Source organism: Molossus molossus, unplaced genomic scaffold, assembly GCF_014108415.1.
Source record: "Molossus molossus isolate mMolMol1 unplaced genomic scaffold, mMolMol1.p scaffold_m16_p_23, whole genome shotgun sequence".
Lineage (NCBI taxonomy): Eukaryota > Metazoa > Chordata > Mammalia > Chiroptera > Molossidae > Molossus > Molossus molossus.
Genome location: NW_023425359.1, coordinates 15,249,253 through 15,268,077, shown reverse-complemented (window position 1 = coordinate 15,268,077; position 18,825 = coordinate 15,249,253). Strand labels below are relative to the sequence as shown.

Below are 18,825 nucleotides of genomic sequence, written 5' to 3'. Positions count from 1 at the left end.
TGAGTTTATGTACTTTAAACCAAGTATACTTTTTGCTCTGTAGTGTACCAGTCTGGAATATTTTGGTGTAGTGAAATTTTCTTCATGGCTGTTCAAAGAATGGGCTAGTTTGGCTTCCAGGGTTTGTCAGTGAAGCCTTTTGGCTTTAAGCCATACTTTTTATGAAAATGCTAAAAGGTAGTAGCCAAATTGTTTTGCTTTAGTTAAATAAATTAATGACTGAGGGTCAAAATGTTAGGGTTAGCGTTGCAACCTGCAGTAATCACAGTAATAATCCACAGAACTATAGATTTGGTTAAAGGAACTGCTCACGGAGTTAGCTTGTTACTTAGCTCAAGTTGCTCTTTAGAAGACATTCCTTGATAAGAGCTTTTTTTAGTTGCCTCCCTTTGAAGCTGGGTAGGGAAGAGTGGGGTGGTCAGAACAGCGAGCTGAGAGCTCAGAGGTTTGTGGCTTCCTCTGCTATATATTTGGTTTGCTACATCCGCAATGGAGCAACCGTGGTTTCTTCTGTATCAGTTCCCAGTCAACATTAGAACCTAGTCAGAAAGTTAATCCATTTAACAAATACTTACATTCCCATTATCCAGTGCAGCATCTTGCATGTCAAGTACTGAGGGGCACAATAAGATTCTGAGCTACACACTACGTCCAGTCATCTTATATCTGCTGTTCTGAGCACCTTATAAACTTTGGGCAATAGGCTGGTACTTCAGCAAGGAAGGAGCTTAAATCCTTTGTCTATTTTCACAGCTCAGTTCACTCAAAATGATGATCTCTGAAGGAGAGAGACAATAACATGGAATCAAGTTCTAGAGCCTTAACGTAACACTTGATATGATCAGCAGCTGTATTTCACAGATTGGATACAAACTGGGTGAGACTCAAACCTGATGGTTCAGCGAAAAGCAACAAGTTTGGCTGTCACTGTATGTTCTCTATCAGAAAGAGCTGGAGGGCAAGACTAGTCCTCTGTTACTTGGTAATTTTCTACTTTACTAGCTACAGTAATCAAACTCATGGGCATTCTCGTTTCATCCATAACCTTCCCTCCCCCACCCTGTTTTGACTCACCGGACATCATTATATAATAATTATCTGTAAGACAAGGGTTCTCGACATACACATACACATACACTACCATAGTACCAATGTCATATATGAACTATAATTTTTTGTGTGTGGTACGTGCCCCTAGCGGGAACCGAACCCAGGGCTCTCTGGTCCACAGGCTGACGCTCAACCGCTGAGCCAAACTGGCCAGGGCTGAACTATAATTTCTTTTTTTTTTTTTTTTTATCCTCACCCGAGGACATTTTTTGATATTTTGTTCAGATAGAGTGGGAGGGAGGGAGAGAGAGAGAGAGAGAGAAACATCGACGTGAAGGGACACATCGAGTGGTCGCCACCCACATGACCCAACCAGGGCCGGGGACAAACCGCAACCGAAGTACATGCCCTTAGCGGGAACCGAACCCGGGTCTCTCTGGACCGCAGGCTGACGCTCTAACTGCTGAGCCAAACCGGCCAGGGCTGAACTATAATTTCTTAATGCTACATGCCCATTGCTCATTTTGCAGTTGATTTGTTCACATTGGGATCCAAACAAGAGCTGTACATTTCATTTGGTTAATGTCTCTTAAATCTCAGTTTCTGTTTTTTCCTTGCAATTTGTTGAAGAAACTGGGTCATTTGACATAGTGTACACCCTCCAATATTCTGGATTTTGATGACTGCATCTTCTATCCTAACTTTTAAGTCACTCTTAAAGAGTTGGTTGTGATTTTACTGTGTGCATTCTCACACATTACAATGCTGTTTGGTAAGATGCTGTTAGCTGCTTTTATAGATAAGGGGACTAGGTGTTGATGGGTTAAGTAACTTGTCTAAAGTGACACATCAAGTGATAGGATTTATATTCAGGTCTAATGACTCCAAAACCCATGATTTTAACCACTATATAGTTATAAAACTTCAAGATACTCAAATTTACTGTGGAGATTTTCCTCTATAAAACTTCATGAATCTGTCTGTTTTGATTGCTTTAATTATATGGAGAAAAGTATCTAATATGTCAAAAGTGTTATTTTCTTTTATGAATTATGCAGTTAACTATAATCAGTAATATGGGCCCTTAAACTGTTCACCTGTCCTTGACATGTTTTAACAGTTTTATTCCGAGGCAAGCGGCCATATGCAGACTAAGGGTTTGGATGGTGTAATGCTTAAAAACATGAGTTCAAAGGCACCTAGCTTTGAGTCCCAGCTCCTTCAGACCAGTTACTTCGTTTCAACCTATTTCCCTCATTTGTAAAATGGGAATTAGAGTATCTGCCCCATAAAGCTACCTTGAGAACCCAATGAAATGCATATAAAGTGACTCCTCCAGTGACTGGCCCAGAATAAGAATCTAGTACATTAGCCCAAACGAATACCTGTTCTGTATTAATGTAGTGACCAAAGAGGCATGCAGTGCTTAGGTTAGTCCCTCTCAAAACCCTTTTTTTAAAAAAAAGTGTTCATTTTTTTAGAAAGAAACATCGATTGGCTGCCTCCTGCACGCCCCCTACTGGTGACTGAGCCTGCAACCTAGGCATGTGCCCTGACCGGGAATCAAACTGGGACCTCTCAGTCCATGGAACCACACTTAATCTACTGAGCCACACTGGCTGGGCTCAAAACCCTTCTTGCTCTTGCTTCTAGTTCTTGGTCTCATTGCTGAAGTAATACAGTCTAGTCCCGTGGTTCCCCAAATACATCAATAAGTGGTTTAGTGCCAACTGACAACATAAAATTATTTGGGGGTATTAAGGTAAGCTAAGCCCTGGCGGGTTTGGCCCAGAAGTTAGAGTGTCAGCCTGTGGAACAAAGAGTCACAGGTTCAATTCCGACCAAGGGCACGTACCTCGGCTGCATTTTGTCCCTGGCCCTGGTTGGGGTTCTGCGGGAGGCAACCAGTTGATGTGTCTCTCTCACATCGATGTTTCTCTCTCTCACCCCCTCCCTCCTTCCACTTTATCTGAAGCTATCTGAAGATAAATGGAAAAATATCCTTGGGTGAGGATTAAAAAATAAGTTAAATGAAAAGCATTTAGCATATTTATAATTTGAATTCTAGATATGGTCTATCATGACTAATTACGTCTTAAGATATTTTTGCTGAGCCTGTAAAAGAAAGTTTTAAATTGTGTATGAGGGACCCCAGGTGCTTCAATATAATGACCAAAGAAGCCACTAATCCTCACATCCAAAAAGGAATTGAAAACTTGTCCTTCCCTGTTTTCTGCATTAGCTATAATTACACACTGATTGAATATTTGTTAACTGTGTGATTAGAAAACTGTTTCATGACCAGCAAGCTCACAGTAAGTACTCCAGTCAAGTTGGAGAAAAAAGAGCCACTGCCACAAAATCAACAGCGACACATAAGATGCGTGGAAGTAGTAGTAGGTCATTTTGTTTGTTGAATCTTCCTTAACGGTTTTAAGTTTTTCTGGAAAAATATTCAAGTGGAAATCATTAAATGATGTGATCAAAGACCATCAACTTTTCCTTAAGTAGAAGGGAATTGAATTGTTCTAAAATACTACTCTCTACTCTTACGATTTGTTAAGGTTGGGAAATTTTTATTCCTGGTGCTGGGATCTGGCATGAAAACTTGATTTAAAAAAAAAATTTTTTTTCTTTATTGATTTTAGAGAGAGGAAGGGAGAGGGAGAGAGAGAGAAACATGATGAGAACATCGACTGCCTGCCTCCAGCATGCCCTCCACTGGGGATCAGGCCCACAACCTGGGCATGTGCCCTGTCCAGGAATTGAACCGGAGACCTCTTGGTGCATGGGTCGACGCTCAAACACTGAGCCCCACCAGCCAGGCTGGCACGAAACTTTAAATGTAGATGAACAATCTTAAGTTAGCTAACTCTGCAATGTACAGCTGTCTTTAAACAAAACAAGTAGAAAAACTTCTCCCTTCTCTTGCCTGTTGGCCAGAGGAAGTTGCAGCCATGACTCCCAAAGCAGTGAGCAGTTGGCAATGCGGAAGGCACCACCTCTGCCTCCCTGGTGGATCTGCTGCCCTAAGCCGACTCCCCAGGACTTGCCTCCCAGATACTAACTTGTCACATTTGAACTTCCTTTTACTGAACACAACTCTAAGTAAAAATCTTAATGCCCACTTCTGTAATAATTCACCCCGATGGGGCAATTGGTTTTCATTTGTTTCATAAATGCATATGTACTATAATAAATTTGTATACAACGAATGCTTTTCTCGAAGATCTTTGAAGAACTATACAATTATGATAGAAATTTAAATTTCAAACTAGAAGTATACTTTCTCTACTCGTCAATGTATCCAATGTCTAAATGCATAATTTCAAAGGCAGTAATATTTTTGAACAAAATGGGGCATGTGTTCCTTTATAATTTTTTCTAAATTAACCCATGATTCCACACAATAGCTCTTTAAAAAGATACCCCAACAGATAAAGCAGTCTTTCTTTAGACACCACTTAAAAACTACAAATATATGGAAGTCAAATTCAGCAAATTGGGTGTTTCAGGTAAAAATAGTACTACCGAAACATGCAGATTAATGGACATTAAGAGATTTAACACAGCAACAATTACTTATTCATTCTGTTTATTGGATTGAAAGGGAATACAAATGATTGGTTAAGTGCTAAGCACTGACATGGAAAGGTGTATTAAAAAAACAACAACCCAGTAAAGCAAATCAAAGTTAATGTAGCATCAACTGAACAAAAATTTAAAGACATTTAATATACTACACATTTATAAAAGTTAACAAAGGGTGTTTTGTAAATAATTAGTAGGACAAGTGAAAATAAATATCAGAGACCTGAAGTTTTTTATGCTTTAATGAAATAATAAAGCAAAGAAATTTAAACTACTAAATATAATCTGAGAGGCAGTTTAAAAAAACAAACAAAAAAACCCCCAAAATTTAAGAACACAATCCTTTGAAACATTTAATCAGTCCATAGCAAATAGTTATTACATACCAAAAGCTCTAATGTTAACTAGTTCCACCACAATGCCATGTAAATCTTGACAATTTAGAAAATCTTGAGATCGACACAAGTTCTTTTCTTGATCTCTCCAGCTTGGTTTGTAAGGACATACATGCTTTTGTGGATCTATTCCCCTTGCCACACACACACATTTTCAAGGAGCCAATAACATTTTTTCCATCTGTGCCTAAAAATGTTACAATTCGGTTTTAGCACATTGACCCTGATAATGAAAATGTTTAAGTTAAAGATGGGGACACAATCTCAATCTTATAAAAATATACCAGTATTAACCAAACCTTAAATTCAGAGAGGGCACTTTGCATGTGCACAAGACTTTTAGTAAAATGGACAGAAACCTAGAACAGCTGTTTCCAGGCCTTTTTATGAATTAAGTACTCTCTCTCTTCCACACAGACATACACACACACATACACATTTTTATACTATTAGTTTCATTGCATCCAGGCTATCTGGATTAAGTAGATAGGGTAGGAATTTTTATAGTTTTTTGTTTTTGCAACTATAGGGCAGCTACTGTAACAATAGCCTAATAACAACACTGAAAAATTTCAATTAAGGTCACCCTGTTTTTAGAAAGTGTCTATGTGTAAATGAAATTCACCCCTTTTAAATTAGCAGTTTACATTAAATCAGACATGGTTTTTGAATGGAAGTACTATTTTGGAGAGCAACCTCAAAAGAGAGCTGCTAACGTCTAAGTGAGAAATTAAAACCAAATCAAGATATTTATACATTTTAGAGATGGGACAAAAAGGATATTAAGAAAAATGTCTTCTTTCCTCCCCATTCAAAAGCAGCCATCTTCTGCTGTGAAAGAAACTGACATGGATATGTCCCTTTCAAGAGATGTACGATATATTTACCACTGTGAGCAGAGGTTCTTGTGTGCAGGAACCAACATCCTAAAAAAGAAAATTTCAAGATGGGGAAGGGTGGGAAAGAAGGGTTTTCTATTAATGCATAGAATGCCACTCTAGAGGGAGAATACCCCTAATAAAAATCACCAGATTATTACTAGTGTGATTTTAGATTAAGAAAATACTGACAAAAGTTGGATTTTTTTCCCCTTTCAACTAGCGGGTTATTTTAATTACAGTTTATGTTTAAAGTGAGGTAATCCCTTTTTGTCTCCCACCCACTAAAATGGGTCTATTTGTAGGGACATTTGCAAGTAAAATTTCCTGTTTAAACTACTTACCTGGTTTTATGTAACACATTTACCTGGCCAATAAGAGTAACAGAAAGGTAGCTGGCATGAACACTAATAAATTACAAAAACCAAAACTGAAGCTTTGTCATCCCTCCCAACTAATTCCCCTAATTCTTTGTCACCATTCACATGCCAGTCTTAGTAATCGCATATCCAACATTGTACTATTAATAACCAATTGTTTGGAGGAAAAAGACATTTAATTTCATACTTGCTCTAGCCCTTAATCAACGAATAACAACAAAAACATTTTTAAGCACATGGAAATGAACCTACTAACCTGATTTTTGGAGCCAAAATTCTCCACTCTATTTTGATCTATGTGCAAAAAGTATTGGTACTTTTCAATTTATACACTTGTTAGTATCTTGTGGCTGGCTTGATAGTTTTCTCTCATATATTCTCACTCTTAACCCTATGTAGACTATAGCACTATCAGAAGTTTTCAGTTACATCTGGGGGTTAGACCATCCTGCTATCGGGTTCTTTGTAACATAAGACCCTAGGTTTCTTCATCCTTTATTTCGCCTTTCTAGCACAGTCACAACATGGCAAATGCACGAGATAGACGTTTACAGCAAATTGGCACAGCAAAGTACCAGTATATACAGGAAACTGCCAGTTAAGACAGACCTGGAAAACAAACTCACCGAGCTGCTGTAGAAACCTTTGCATAGTTGTTACTCCGTTTTAATGGAGTTAGTTCTTGTAAGATGTGCCTTACTTTTACTCCACTTTTTTAAGTGTTTTTAACTGGACTTCAGAAGCACTCTGAAAACTCAGGTCTTGGGGTGGCTGGGTGAAGTAGAGTAGAATCTGAGTGCCAAACTGCCCCTGAATGGGCACAAATCTCAGTGAAGGTTACAATGCACCCAAGCACACTGTAACCACGTTTGTAAACAGCTGTGGAGTTTCTATGCCCACATCCTGTCAGTGGTGTTACTGTAGACTGGGGTGTATTAACGGCTTCAGGGTATATACATGAATCACTTAAAATATGGATATAACTGTACTGAGGTAAAGAGAAGTTGCCACTTAATTATATACAGTTACCAATGAAGATTTTTATTCAAGCTTAAAGTAAAAAGTAACTTTAAGAAAAATGAAGTACCAGATAAACTGTAACATATTAGTTATCTTAACTTAGAAGTATCAAAACAGGAATTCTTGATTCTAAGTAATGATCTCTGCAAAATGGAGCTTAAAGAAATCTTTTACATACCAATTTGATAAAATAATCTGCTGACCACGATTTGTCATTTTCTCTTACTAGGAGAGCTTTTGGGAGAATCTGCTGTTTTAAGGCCAATTGTATTTTTCTTTCTTCTCCCCTTCCCTGACCTTTCCCGTTTCTCCCTGCTGCCATCCCCTACCTCCCACCCCCAATGGAAGAATTCCTGACATCCAAGCCTTTCTCTTCTTTGTAGACCCTCAAGAGTCTACTCATAGTCTTAATATATTATAGACTTGGCTGGGTCTTGTGGGAAACTTGTCAACTTTTTCTTCATGAGTATTTTGGGGGCATTCCCACCCCTCTTCCCAACATAACAGCTGTGGTCACCGTCTTTATCCTCTATCGAAAAAGAAGGGAATTTCAAAGGAGGCTAAGGATGTTGCATTCAGCTGCTACGGGATTTAAAAGCACAATGTGAACACCAGGCTTTTGGCTTATTTTAAAATGTGAAATTCTCAAAATTAAAAGTGCTTTTCCATGAAGGAAACCTTCCCTTGAACGAAAGGGGAGGGAGAAGGACAGACTACCCACAGCACCAGTTTAGAATGAGGTTCAGTATGGCAAGATCTGAAAAACTGAGAGGGAAGTTTCTTTAAATGTATGTGTCCCTACATGACAAAATATGAAGGGCAATTAAGAGAAATGACTATGAGGTTTTAAACCCAAGTTAAGTATGTTTGTAACCTGCTGAATTCTTCTAACGAGCTCAGTTATACTACAAACTTCCAAAGTGTTCATATCTGCTGATTTCTACTCTCTTGCTAGATCACACCAAAACGATTTCCCAAGTTGAGAACAACTTGGAACAAGCTTTGTTGAAATTCTAAACTGACTACTGTCTCTCATGTTGATTATATTTAAAATTGTCTTTTTTGAATCTTGAATTTCTTCAAGATCAGGTACTGATGTTACTTCAGGAATAAAACAAAAGGGGGAAAACCTTCAAAGTATTACTCTGAGTTTCCTGTGTAATGTCCTTCCAAGCACTGTTTCTGACCATGTCTCACGTGGTATTCCAGAAGAGCATCAGTTATATTGTGTATCTAAATTATAGAGGAAAACTGTTTTTACGCTGGTTTAGATTCCAAATGTATACAAATGAAGTCACTTTGATCCTATAAATACTTCTTAATTTATTTTTTAAAAAATTGTGCTGTTAACCCTTTTACGGGGCAACAAGCTCTGTGAAAAGTACAAAACTTTTTGTCAAATGTAATATTGAGAGTGCTTCTGACATAGTTCACTGGTTTATCCTCTGGGTCTGTATATACTGCGCAGCGGGCAGGGCTAGACTCCATGAACCAAGCTGCAAAGATCTCAAGCTAAATAAGGCGGAAAGATTTGGAGAAACAAAAAAAGGAAATTCTTTCCTATCCAATGTATACTCTTCACACTAATGCACTCTTTCTATCAAGCCTTCTAAACTGTTAAATAAAGTTTTCCAAACAAGCATTTTAAACTTCATTACACAGAAGAGCAACAAGAATGGTATCCCACCAGACAAAAGGCAGGAGGGAAAAAAATATATATACTGAGTTCAATGGGTAAGCCTGAATGTAGCACAGTTCTTCACAACCGATGGGGGGGATAATTCAACATGGTGTCCAACAACGTTCTAACGACGTGCTTCATCTCAACTGGTTACTATGAAGCAAGGTGTAAATGTTTGGCCCCAATCGGGCTTCAGAAATGGTTCTTTTTCATGACGAGCATGTCTGTCCAGCTATCAATCATGTTTGTTTGCACCAAATCCCAAGCCATTAAAATACGACTAATTTAAGTTAAACAGAAGTCGTCAGCTCCAAATTCGCCATCAACTATCCATGCTACTGCATTCCTCTGAAGACAAGATGACGTGTGTACGGGGAAGGGGGGTGAGAGGAAGAAAAGGGGAGGGGGAGAGAAAAGTTTCCAGTTAGAAAGTTTTCAAATCAGCACCATGACATTATAACACATAGTAACATTAAAACAACAACAACAACAAAAAAATCACATCAAGGCAGACTCTTTGTACTTTCATCATAATCATTAAAACAATGTGCCCCCATTTGTCTTAGATTATATATTGGAGTCTAGACTCATGATTATGTTGAATAGTATAGAACTCAACTAAATATCATATTGGAATTCCCTACTTTTAAAACGAACCTTGAAATAGTTATGCATGATAGAAAAATCTTTTAAAGTTTATAATAGTTAAGACCTATCTGGCAGTCCAAGGCAGAACTGTGCATTATAATTATATACTTAATTCTCCTTTTAGTGGCTCAGTTTGAAATTCTGCAAAATGACCCTACACTTATTTTTTGGGGGGTTGGGTAATGTGTCAACAGCTTTATTAATATAATTCACATGCTACACAATGTACCCATTTAAAAAGTACAATTGAACAGTTATTAGTATATTCACAGGATTGTACAACCATCACAATTAATTTCAGAACATTTTCATCACCCATTAGCATATACAAACCCCCACTCTCAACCCTAAGCAACTCTAGTATACTTTCCGTCTCCATGGATTTGCCTATTCAGGACCATTTCATATAAATGGAATCACAATATGTGCTATTTTGAGTCTGGCTTCTTTCACTTAGCATATTATTTTCAAGGCTCATCTAAGTTGTAACATATGTTAGTACTTGAGACTATTCCATTTTATATATTTCTTAAAAAACAAAAAAATACACACAGCATGGAACTCTACTATTATAATAAAAGGTCAGCAAATTTTCTGTTTTGAAATGGAGTTCAGTGAAATATTTTTATTTAAATGACTTATATATCTTAGAGTGTAATGGTTTTTAAATGTCATCTTTAGTCTCATCTGTATTTTTAAAAATTTCTATTCCAAACAGGTGTTACTTTAATTAGAAAAAAATGTCTTCAAGCCCTGGCTGGTGTGGCTCAGCGGCTGGAGCGTCGGCCTGTGTGGACCAGAGAATTCCCGCTAGGGGCATGTACCAAAAAAAAAGAAGAAATGTTTTCAAGCAGAGAAAAAAGAACCCAGAAGATGACTGCATAAAAAGAATATAACCAAGTATCTAAATATAGAAGTTGTTTTCCTACTTTAGGTGTAAATGAAAAATCTCTTGGGGGTTATACCTATGTAGCTAAAGCACAATGGACAGTTGCTGAATTAGACCCGGATCTTACAGCAGAACTAACACTTGGCTTACATACTGTAATGAGTATCCACATTAGTCAAATTCACCAAATAGCAGTGAACTCTTATTCCACTGCAGAGGAAGCATACACATATCCTCAAGGTTATGTCTAAAATAAATACACTTATAATAAATCAGTTACTAAATACCTATTTTCCTACTTCTTTAAAATCAAATATGTTTCTTTGAAGAAATAACTTTTAAGTGACTAATAAAATTAGAAAAGCACGTATGTATCCGTTATAGATTTATAAATTATCTTAGAGAGTGGGTCTTGACATCTAAACAGGACAACAAAAGAAGGTAAAATTGTTGGTCTTAGCTGACTTCCCATAGGAATGTCAGAATGTCACGAAGGAATCTGCAAATACAAAAAAGTCCTTCACGGTTCTGAACAACCGGGCAGGAATTCTCAAACTTTTTGACCCACATGCTCTTCATGCTTTTTACCCTCATCTTTGTCCATATATCCTCACCAGCCAGTAAGACCTGGCCAAATCTTTTACAATTGGTACCACAAAGATAAAAATAAAAGTGCAGAGAATATGCTTTTTCAAACCACAGATGTTATCCTGACAACCGTCTTCCAGTGAGAATAACTTAACTGAGAGCAGCTGGTCATCTTTCTTAGTAAAACACTTGCGTGGGGCACACTATGAACAAAACAATCGATGTCTAGGTAAATTACTTCCTTCTAAGCAAACTAAATATTTAACTTGCTCTGTTTGAAAAACAGACAGATATGTCATTTACATAAAACTTCTCATTATCTCTCCTCTCTAGTACTGATCTTGGCTCAATTAAGCTCTGCCCTTAACTGTCTGCCTCTGGCCTGGACTGTCTTCATCACCAAGTACCCACAAGTAGTGGAAAGATCTTTCAGGCCTGGACTGGAAGACCTGGCAGCATTCGACAGGCCAACCAGTTGTGCCACTTCTCTCGTAGGGCCGTGAAGATTTTACCTGGGACGCTGTGGAGAAGCCTCGCGTGCTGCTTGGCACACAGGTGCCCGATGAATGTTAGTTCCCCTCCTCCCTCTACGCCCCACACACAGCTCCACTAGTGGCCACACAGTGTTAACAGATACTTATTTTAAAGAGTAAAATCTATAATAATCAAGATCATTCTAAAGTTGCTCAATTTTGTGTACTAGCTAGCTCATGGGTCTAAAGTATAAAATGCTACTTTGATAATGAACCAGATTTTCCTAAGATTTTAAAAGTGACAATACTAAATAGCTAACTGGATGTAAATGAGATAGCACTTTCTAGCTTATTCTCCCCACTGTCACCAGTGAAACAAAAAACACCACTGCATCTTAGATGACCTTAAACTCCATCTGCGGAGTGAGAGTGTGCAATCTCTAAGAAAGGAAGATAATAAATTATATCCCACATAGATACAGTGCTGTTTAAAACTGCTACAACTTGGTAACCATCAGCAGGGCCCGTTTCACCTGGAGAGAACACGGGAGGGCTACGCAATGGCATTACCTTCAATATTCTGGTGGTCTAGAAAAGGTGCTGGTCCCCATATCCTAACAGTGCCATCGTCCGAGGCGCTGGCCATCATGGATGGGACCCGGGGGTTCCAGCTCACACAGTTGACTGTGCGTGTGTGCCCTGTCAGCTCCGCAATGGGCAGCTCACTGCGCTTGTGCCAGATGTAAACCTTGTGATCTGAATGGGCAGTGATTGAGAGAAAGGTTATGAGGTGGTTTTACACTAACAAAGCCAACTGATTTTTTTTTTTTTTTTTGCATTTATCTTCAGATAGAGCAGGAGGGAGAGGGGCAGGGAGAGAGAGACACACACACATTGAGTGGTCACCACCCACACAACCCCAACTGGGCCGGGGACAAACTGCAACCAAGGTACATGCCATTAGTGGGAACTAAACCCGGGACTCTCCAGTCTGTAGGCTGATGCTCTAACCGCTGAGCCAAACTGGCCAGGGCTAACTGATTTTTCATTACCATTCATTGCATACAGAACAAGAACACATGACTTGATTATCAGGACTTAAAAAAACAAATATAGCCCTGGCCGGTTTGGCTCAGCCCTCACAGCATGGACCAAAGTGTCTCGGGTTTGATTCCGGTCAAGGGCAATTCAGTTGCGATTCGATCCCCAGCCCTGGTAGGGGTCGTATGGGAGGCAACCCCAATTGACATGTCTCTCTCACATGGATGTTTCTCTCTCTCTTTCCCTCCCACTCTATCTGAAAATTAATGGAAAAATATCCTCAGGTGAGGATTAAGAAAACAACACCCCCCAAAAGAACCCAAATATAAATGTTTAATAAACTACCTTATGAGAAACCATTTTAATAAAATACACATTTCCCTCCTGTCAAAAGGTGATTAGATCTCAAGTCACCATAAAATCTATTTGCAATATTTTGTAATACACACGTCGTACAGTATATGTTATCACAGCCAAGGTCTTTGAATGTAAACAAATGTAGGACAGAGATGAAGAATTCTATGGAAATGTGAGGTGACAGAAAAGCAATGTATTCAAATTAAAAAACAGCAATAAAGATGGTAACTCAATCTTTATTAAGTGCTTATAAAGTACTAGGTACTGAATACTTTAAATATATTATTTAGTCTTCACTATCATTGTTAAGGTGGGTACTGTGCTTAGCCCGCTTTCATAGACTAAGAGGTTAGCATCCTGCTCATGGTGAACAGCTAATAAATGGTGAAGCTGGGACAGCAATCCAGGAGGCCCTGCTCAAGAGCTAACCAGTGAGTCTGGACAACTGTCCCATATCTGCATCACATGGCTTTGTAGTCAGCTATTTATAATCTCATGAAGTGACCATAAAAACTAAAACCCCCAGAACAACAACAGTGACCAAATAGCACAGAACAGTGGTTCAGAGTGTGGGCTCTGGTGTCGGATGACTCTTCACACCCTCCCTCCATCACTGACTAGCTGGGTAATTCTGGGCACACTGTCTTCTCTTTGCAACTCTTCCTCTGCACATGGGGATTCATACTTCCTCATCATGGTATGGGGATATAAGAAGTTTGTGTATGAAAGGTGTTTTGAACAGAGTCTAGCACATAGTAGACACCATGTATTACCATAAAGATTTAACAAATTTAGGTGGTGGTTCTTAAACAGAAGGCAGAATCCCCGGGTTAAATCAGGAGAGTGTTCAATCTAAAGATCTATCAGTCAACTGCATGGTCAATATGGAAACTTCCAGTAGGTGTGCTGTCAAATGAGGAAACGTTGTAGTTGTAAAAAGGTAAATTAACTTGTAAAAGAATATGCCCTGGTTTCAAAACTTCTAACAAAATGATAAAAAGCTGAGGCTGTATCTGAACTTTCGTGTGTATGTGAAGCAAGAGCTAAGACAGTCACTGGAGAACTGAATTTATCTTTCTTATCAAGTATTTGTTGTTCAATAACTTTTGAAAATACTTCTTCTTGCATAAAATGCAAATAGCAAAAAAAGGAAAAAAAGGAAGAAAACAAATTAGTTATGTTTCTTCTTCAACTGAAAAAGTTGACAAAAGAGAAAAGATTACAAGCTTGAAAAGTGTCAATGAAACTGAACTCTGCTCTATTGGAGGATATGCTTTTGTGAACACATACCCAAGGAGAATATTTCCTGAAGAGGCAGCAACAAGTAGTCACGGTCAGAATGACAAAGCGCTATGATTAAGCCCTGCTTGCTGCATGGGCCTATGGGATCCAGTGCTTATGCAGAAGTACAAAAGGAGTAGTGCTCCCCAAAACTGCTGGCTCAGTGAGAGGGCTTGAGTAATGGCATAGCTTTTGTGGGAACGGTTTCCTAACTGCACTATTTGATACTGGCATTCACACACTTGTGGATGGGAGGTCCTTGGAATATACTCCTTATAAGTAAATGACAAATGAATCACTGTGGTCAGCTTGGGAGATAATACACTCACTGTATCCACATGATGTTAAAAATAAATGTTTCATATTTAGCACTAAACAAAATATAATGTGGTATAATTACATTATTCACTAAACTTAGTTCTAAGTTAGTTTGGACTTTAGAAAAAAGATTAGTATTACTAGGGATAATGGTAGCCACACATATTTTAAAGCACTTCTAGGGTACATATTATTTTTAAGAGCTACAGGGGGTTGTGAGGCATAATTAAGAAGGAAAAAACCAACCAGAAAAAGGAATGAATAGAGCACAGGGAAAAAAACCTTAGAGCAGGAGAAACTAAAAAGCAAGTAGAAGGTTATATTTAGACCATATCAAATTAGAAACCAGTAGAGAATCCGGGAGAAGATAACATTGAACTAATGCGTAAAAAAGATTTTTTTTGACTGCAAAGAAGTAAACTGAACTGTTACCTAAAAACCACTCTCCTCTCCTCTAAATCTTACCTGTCACCGCATTTTGGGGAGGTGGGAGGTGGGAGGTAGGAGGGAGAAAGAATAAATTCATATGCATCATGTTACAGTCTGAATTCCTCAGTGTCTCTCCTGGTCCTAATACTTACATACACCTATGCAGAAAGGGAAAACTCCAGTGTCACACGTGATCCTCTCATCTACTGAGATGAGCTTTGTGGCAAGACAGGGACACTAAAGATTTTATACAAAAAATGGAACATTAGCAAGTGTTTACAATGATCTAGTTCCTTGGAGTAGCTTGTAAAACTAGATTCAGTATTTTAAAAAGTAACCTAAGCCCTGGCCGGTTTGGCTCAGCGGTTAGAGCGTCGGCCTGCGGTCCAGAGACACCTGAGTTCAGTTCCCACTAAGGGCATGTACCTTGGTTGCAGTTTGTCCCTAGCCCTGGTTGGTCGTGCAGGTGGCAGCCACTTGATGTGTCCCTTTCACGTTGATGTTTCTCTCTCTCTCTTCCTCTCTCTCTTCCTCTCTCTCCCTCCCACTCTTTCTGAACAAAAAAATGGAAAGAAATGTCCTTGAGTGAGGATTAAAAAAAAAAAAAAAGTAACTTAAATAATTTGCTGTTATGGTACTTAGAACAGTATAGTAAGTACTCAAGAAAAATGTGCTTAATGAAAAAATTGCAATAATCTGACATTATTTATGTTTCTATCACCTTAAAAAGTACAGTAATTTTTAATACTGTTTTATACGTTTGTGCTTACAAGTGAGACTGACTACTTTAGGTACATGCTTGCCTTGAAATACTAATGTTGTTAGACTGGAGCATAAATTTATTCAAAAAAGTAGTAGAGACAATATGAATTATCAAACTAAATTACTCTCTTTGGTCATTAAAAAAATGCCAAAGATCTAACTAGTCAAGTCTCTGCAAGTTAGGTAAAACATCATAATTAACCTTGACTTTTTATATACTACTAACCTCTGAAAAAAACACCAGTCTCATGGAAAAAAAACAAGTCAATATATGAAAGATTTAACTAAATCTTTGTGATACATGCACCAAACACATCCCCACCTGGTCAGAATAGGCACTATTGATTTCCGACACTAAGAACTCAAGTCATTCCAAAAAAGGAGAAATTAACAGTGTCCTCCTGGGTAAATAACTCCTACAATTTTAAATTTAACATCTTAACTTGCTTGGAGATATGATCACCTTCGCAAATTGAGAGAATTATAGAACTTTAAACCCAACAATACACATGGACTGATACTGACAAACGATTTACCTTCACTGCCACTGGCGATGAAGTCTTCATTATGGCCTCCAAAACATGAATGAATTGTATAAAACCCTTGCGTAACACCTTGATACTTTCTTACTAAAACTCTGTCTTGCAAGTCCCATAAATGAACTCCCTGTAGGCAAAAGAGTATATAGGTATTTATTCTACCTCAATGCAAAAGAATTTTAAAAAGTAATCTGAATATAATATCCCTTTCCCTGATGGGACATTTTCATTTTCTATTTATGTATAATGCCAATGTCCTGATAAATTTGGAGTTGATTCTACACAGCTAAGGATCAAACACATGCAGTGAAACTTAATAATAAGTATAAATATTTTTGTTTATATATAATAAAAATCACATTTAATATTAGAACTGAGATAAATTTTTCTGAGAATTATATTAATAAACTTACCTGAGTTGCTACATTTAACAAAGCTAATCGGCCGTTCTTTGAAATAGTAAAAGACATAATGGGATGATCTTCTTGTACTCTGTAACCAGAAAATAATTTGTCAAAAGCAATATAATAGAAATAAAGACATTCAAATTATTAAAATATAAATTGTTCTAGCTTAAATACCACAATTTGGTCTGTAGTCATTATTACACACCACATTCCAACCCAGAGACAGAATCCAAGTTAAGGATTACTCAGCATCGCCTGGCCATCAATCCAAATTACCACAGAATCAAACTAAAACTAAGAAACTGGCCCTGGCCGGTTTGGCTCAGTGGTTAGAGCGTCGGCCCGAGGTCCAGAGAGACCCGGGTTTGGTTCCCGCTAAGGGCACGTACCTCGGTTGTGGTCTGTCCCAGCCCCGGTTGGGGTTGTGAGGGTGGCAGCCAGTTGATGTGTCTCTCTCAGGTGGCTGTTTCTCTCTCTCTCTTCCTCCCTCTCCTACTCTCCCTCTACCGAAGGTGAATGCAAAAATGTCCTCAGGTGAGGATTAAAAAAACAGTAACAAAAAAAAAACACATAAATACTCCTCTTCTGCAAGTTCAACTACATATTTTAATAGAAATCAGATAATTGTTGTTTAATGGATAAAAACAATAGTTACATGTTCCTATCTGTAAGGTCCTCGAAGTTATATCCTCGAATTCGCTGGTGAGTGTCCGAGGCCAGGACAGTCTTCCCGTCGCTGGAGCACCAGAGGCATTGCACTCGCACCCCTTCCCAGGAGTCCAGGAGATTACCATCTAAATCCTGGGCGGGGAGCAACAATGAACGTCACCAAACAGCACTCAGAAAGCAAACAAAGGAACAAAACAATTCCTTAGCACCATCTTTCTGTAATAAGATTGTCTTTTCCTGAGACTAATCTCAACCCAATTGTTCCACTAAGTGTTTTTAATCATGAAAATCTGAACACAGGTCAAATCATTACACCACTACGGAAGCGAGAGGGATGAGAACCTCTGCAAATCTATTCTCCCTTCAAAAACCCCTATGCAGAGATAATCACAAAGAAAGAGAGCCCCTAAAGTCCAAGTAAAGGTCTCACTAGTAGTAGAAAATAATTTAAACATTCCTTTAAAAGTCACTATTCTGGGATTTGTCCTATAATACTCAGAAGTTGTGATCTGAAAAAAGATGATTAAAACTGTAATGACAGCTATAGAACTTCGAAATCTGTTATGTCATTTTAAAAATCGTCACCAAATTTGTAATGTGCTCTCAAGATCATCAGCTTACTGAACATTCTAAGTGCCAAGAGGCATTTTATTGATTCAGGAACTACCAAGTCCTGTATCCTGAAGGTTTAGACACTGTATATGACGGCACAGCCAGCAGAAACATACGTGGTCATCTTGCACCCAAGGACTTAAGAACGAGTGGCTTATAACAATGCTGAAGTAACATGACACTAAATTCCATGCGTCTCATGGCTATCTTAATGAAAAAAAAAAAAACCACAAAAACTGGTAATTTGTAATGGCTACATAAAAGCCTTAATAGTAAGTAATCTTTAGTTACATTGAATGATTTGATGGAATTATCGTAATCTCAGTCTTAAAGACAAAGCTGAAAATGCGGGAACCACATTAGGCAGTGGTACAAAACACAGAATCAAGGTAGACAGTAATGATGCTGCATTGGTAACACAGCCTACCTTGTCGTAGACTTTCCTTACCTATTTCTTATTTTTATCATTCCCACAACCCAAGATTAACAGGGCAGGTATTGATTAAAAGATGCCTCAATTAAAGATGGAAAAGTTTGCTCTGGCCTGTTTCCCTCAGCAGTTAGAGCATCAGCCCTCAGATTGAAGGGTTGCAGGCTCGATCCCCGGCCCTGGTTGGGGGTCGCGTGAGAGGCAACCAAATGATGTGTCTCTCTCACATCCACGTCTCTCTCTGTCTCCCCCCTCTCTCTTCCTCCCTCCCACTCTACCTAAAAATCAATGGAAAATTATGCTTGGGTGAGATTAACAACAACAACAAAATTGGAAAATTCTTTGGTAGCACTCACTTAAATATTCCTCAAATATTTAAGACAGTCT

General features: G+C 38.3%; 1 protein-coding gene across 2 annotated transcripts in view; it reads right to left on the bottom strand.

Moving 5' to 3' along the window:
* Window positions 1-4,973: 4,973 nt before the first annotated feature.
* The window catches only part of WDR26 (WD repeat domain 26), a 43,262-nt gene continuing 29,410 nt past the window's right edge, over window positions 4,974-18,825 (bottom strand). For both annotated transcript variants that reach the window (XM_036277655.1, XM_036277654.1), the window contains exons 10-14: window positions 17,383-17,528; window positions 16,734-16,812; window positions 16,318-16,447; window positions 12,164-12,349; window positions 4,974-9,343 (exon numbers count right to left, since the gene is read on the bottom strand). In XM_036277655.1, coding sequence (XP_036133548.1) covers window positions 9,318-9,343; window positions 12,164-12,349; window positions 16,318-16,447; window positions 16,734-16,812; window positions 17,383-17,528 — 567 coding nt within the window. In that variant the 3' untranslated portion in view covers window positions 4,974-9,317. The remainder of the gene's footprint in view (window positions 9,344-12,163; window positions 12,350-16,317; window positions 16,448-16,733; window positions 16,813-17,382; window positions 17,529-18,825) is intronic.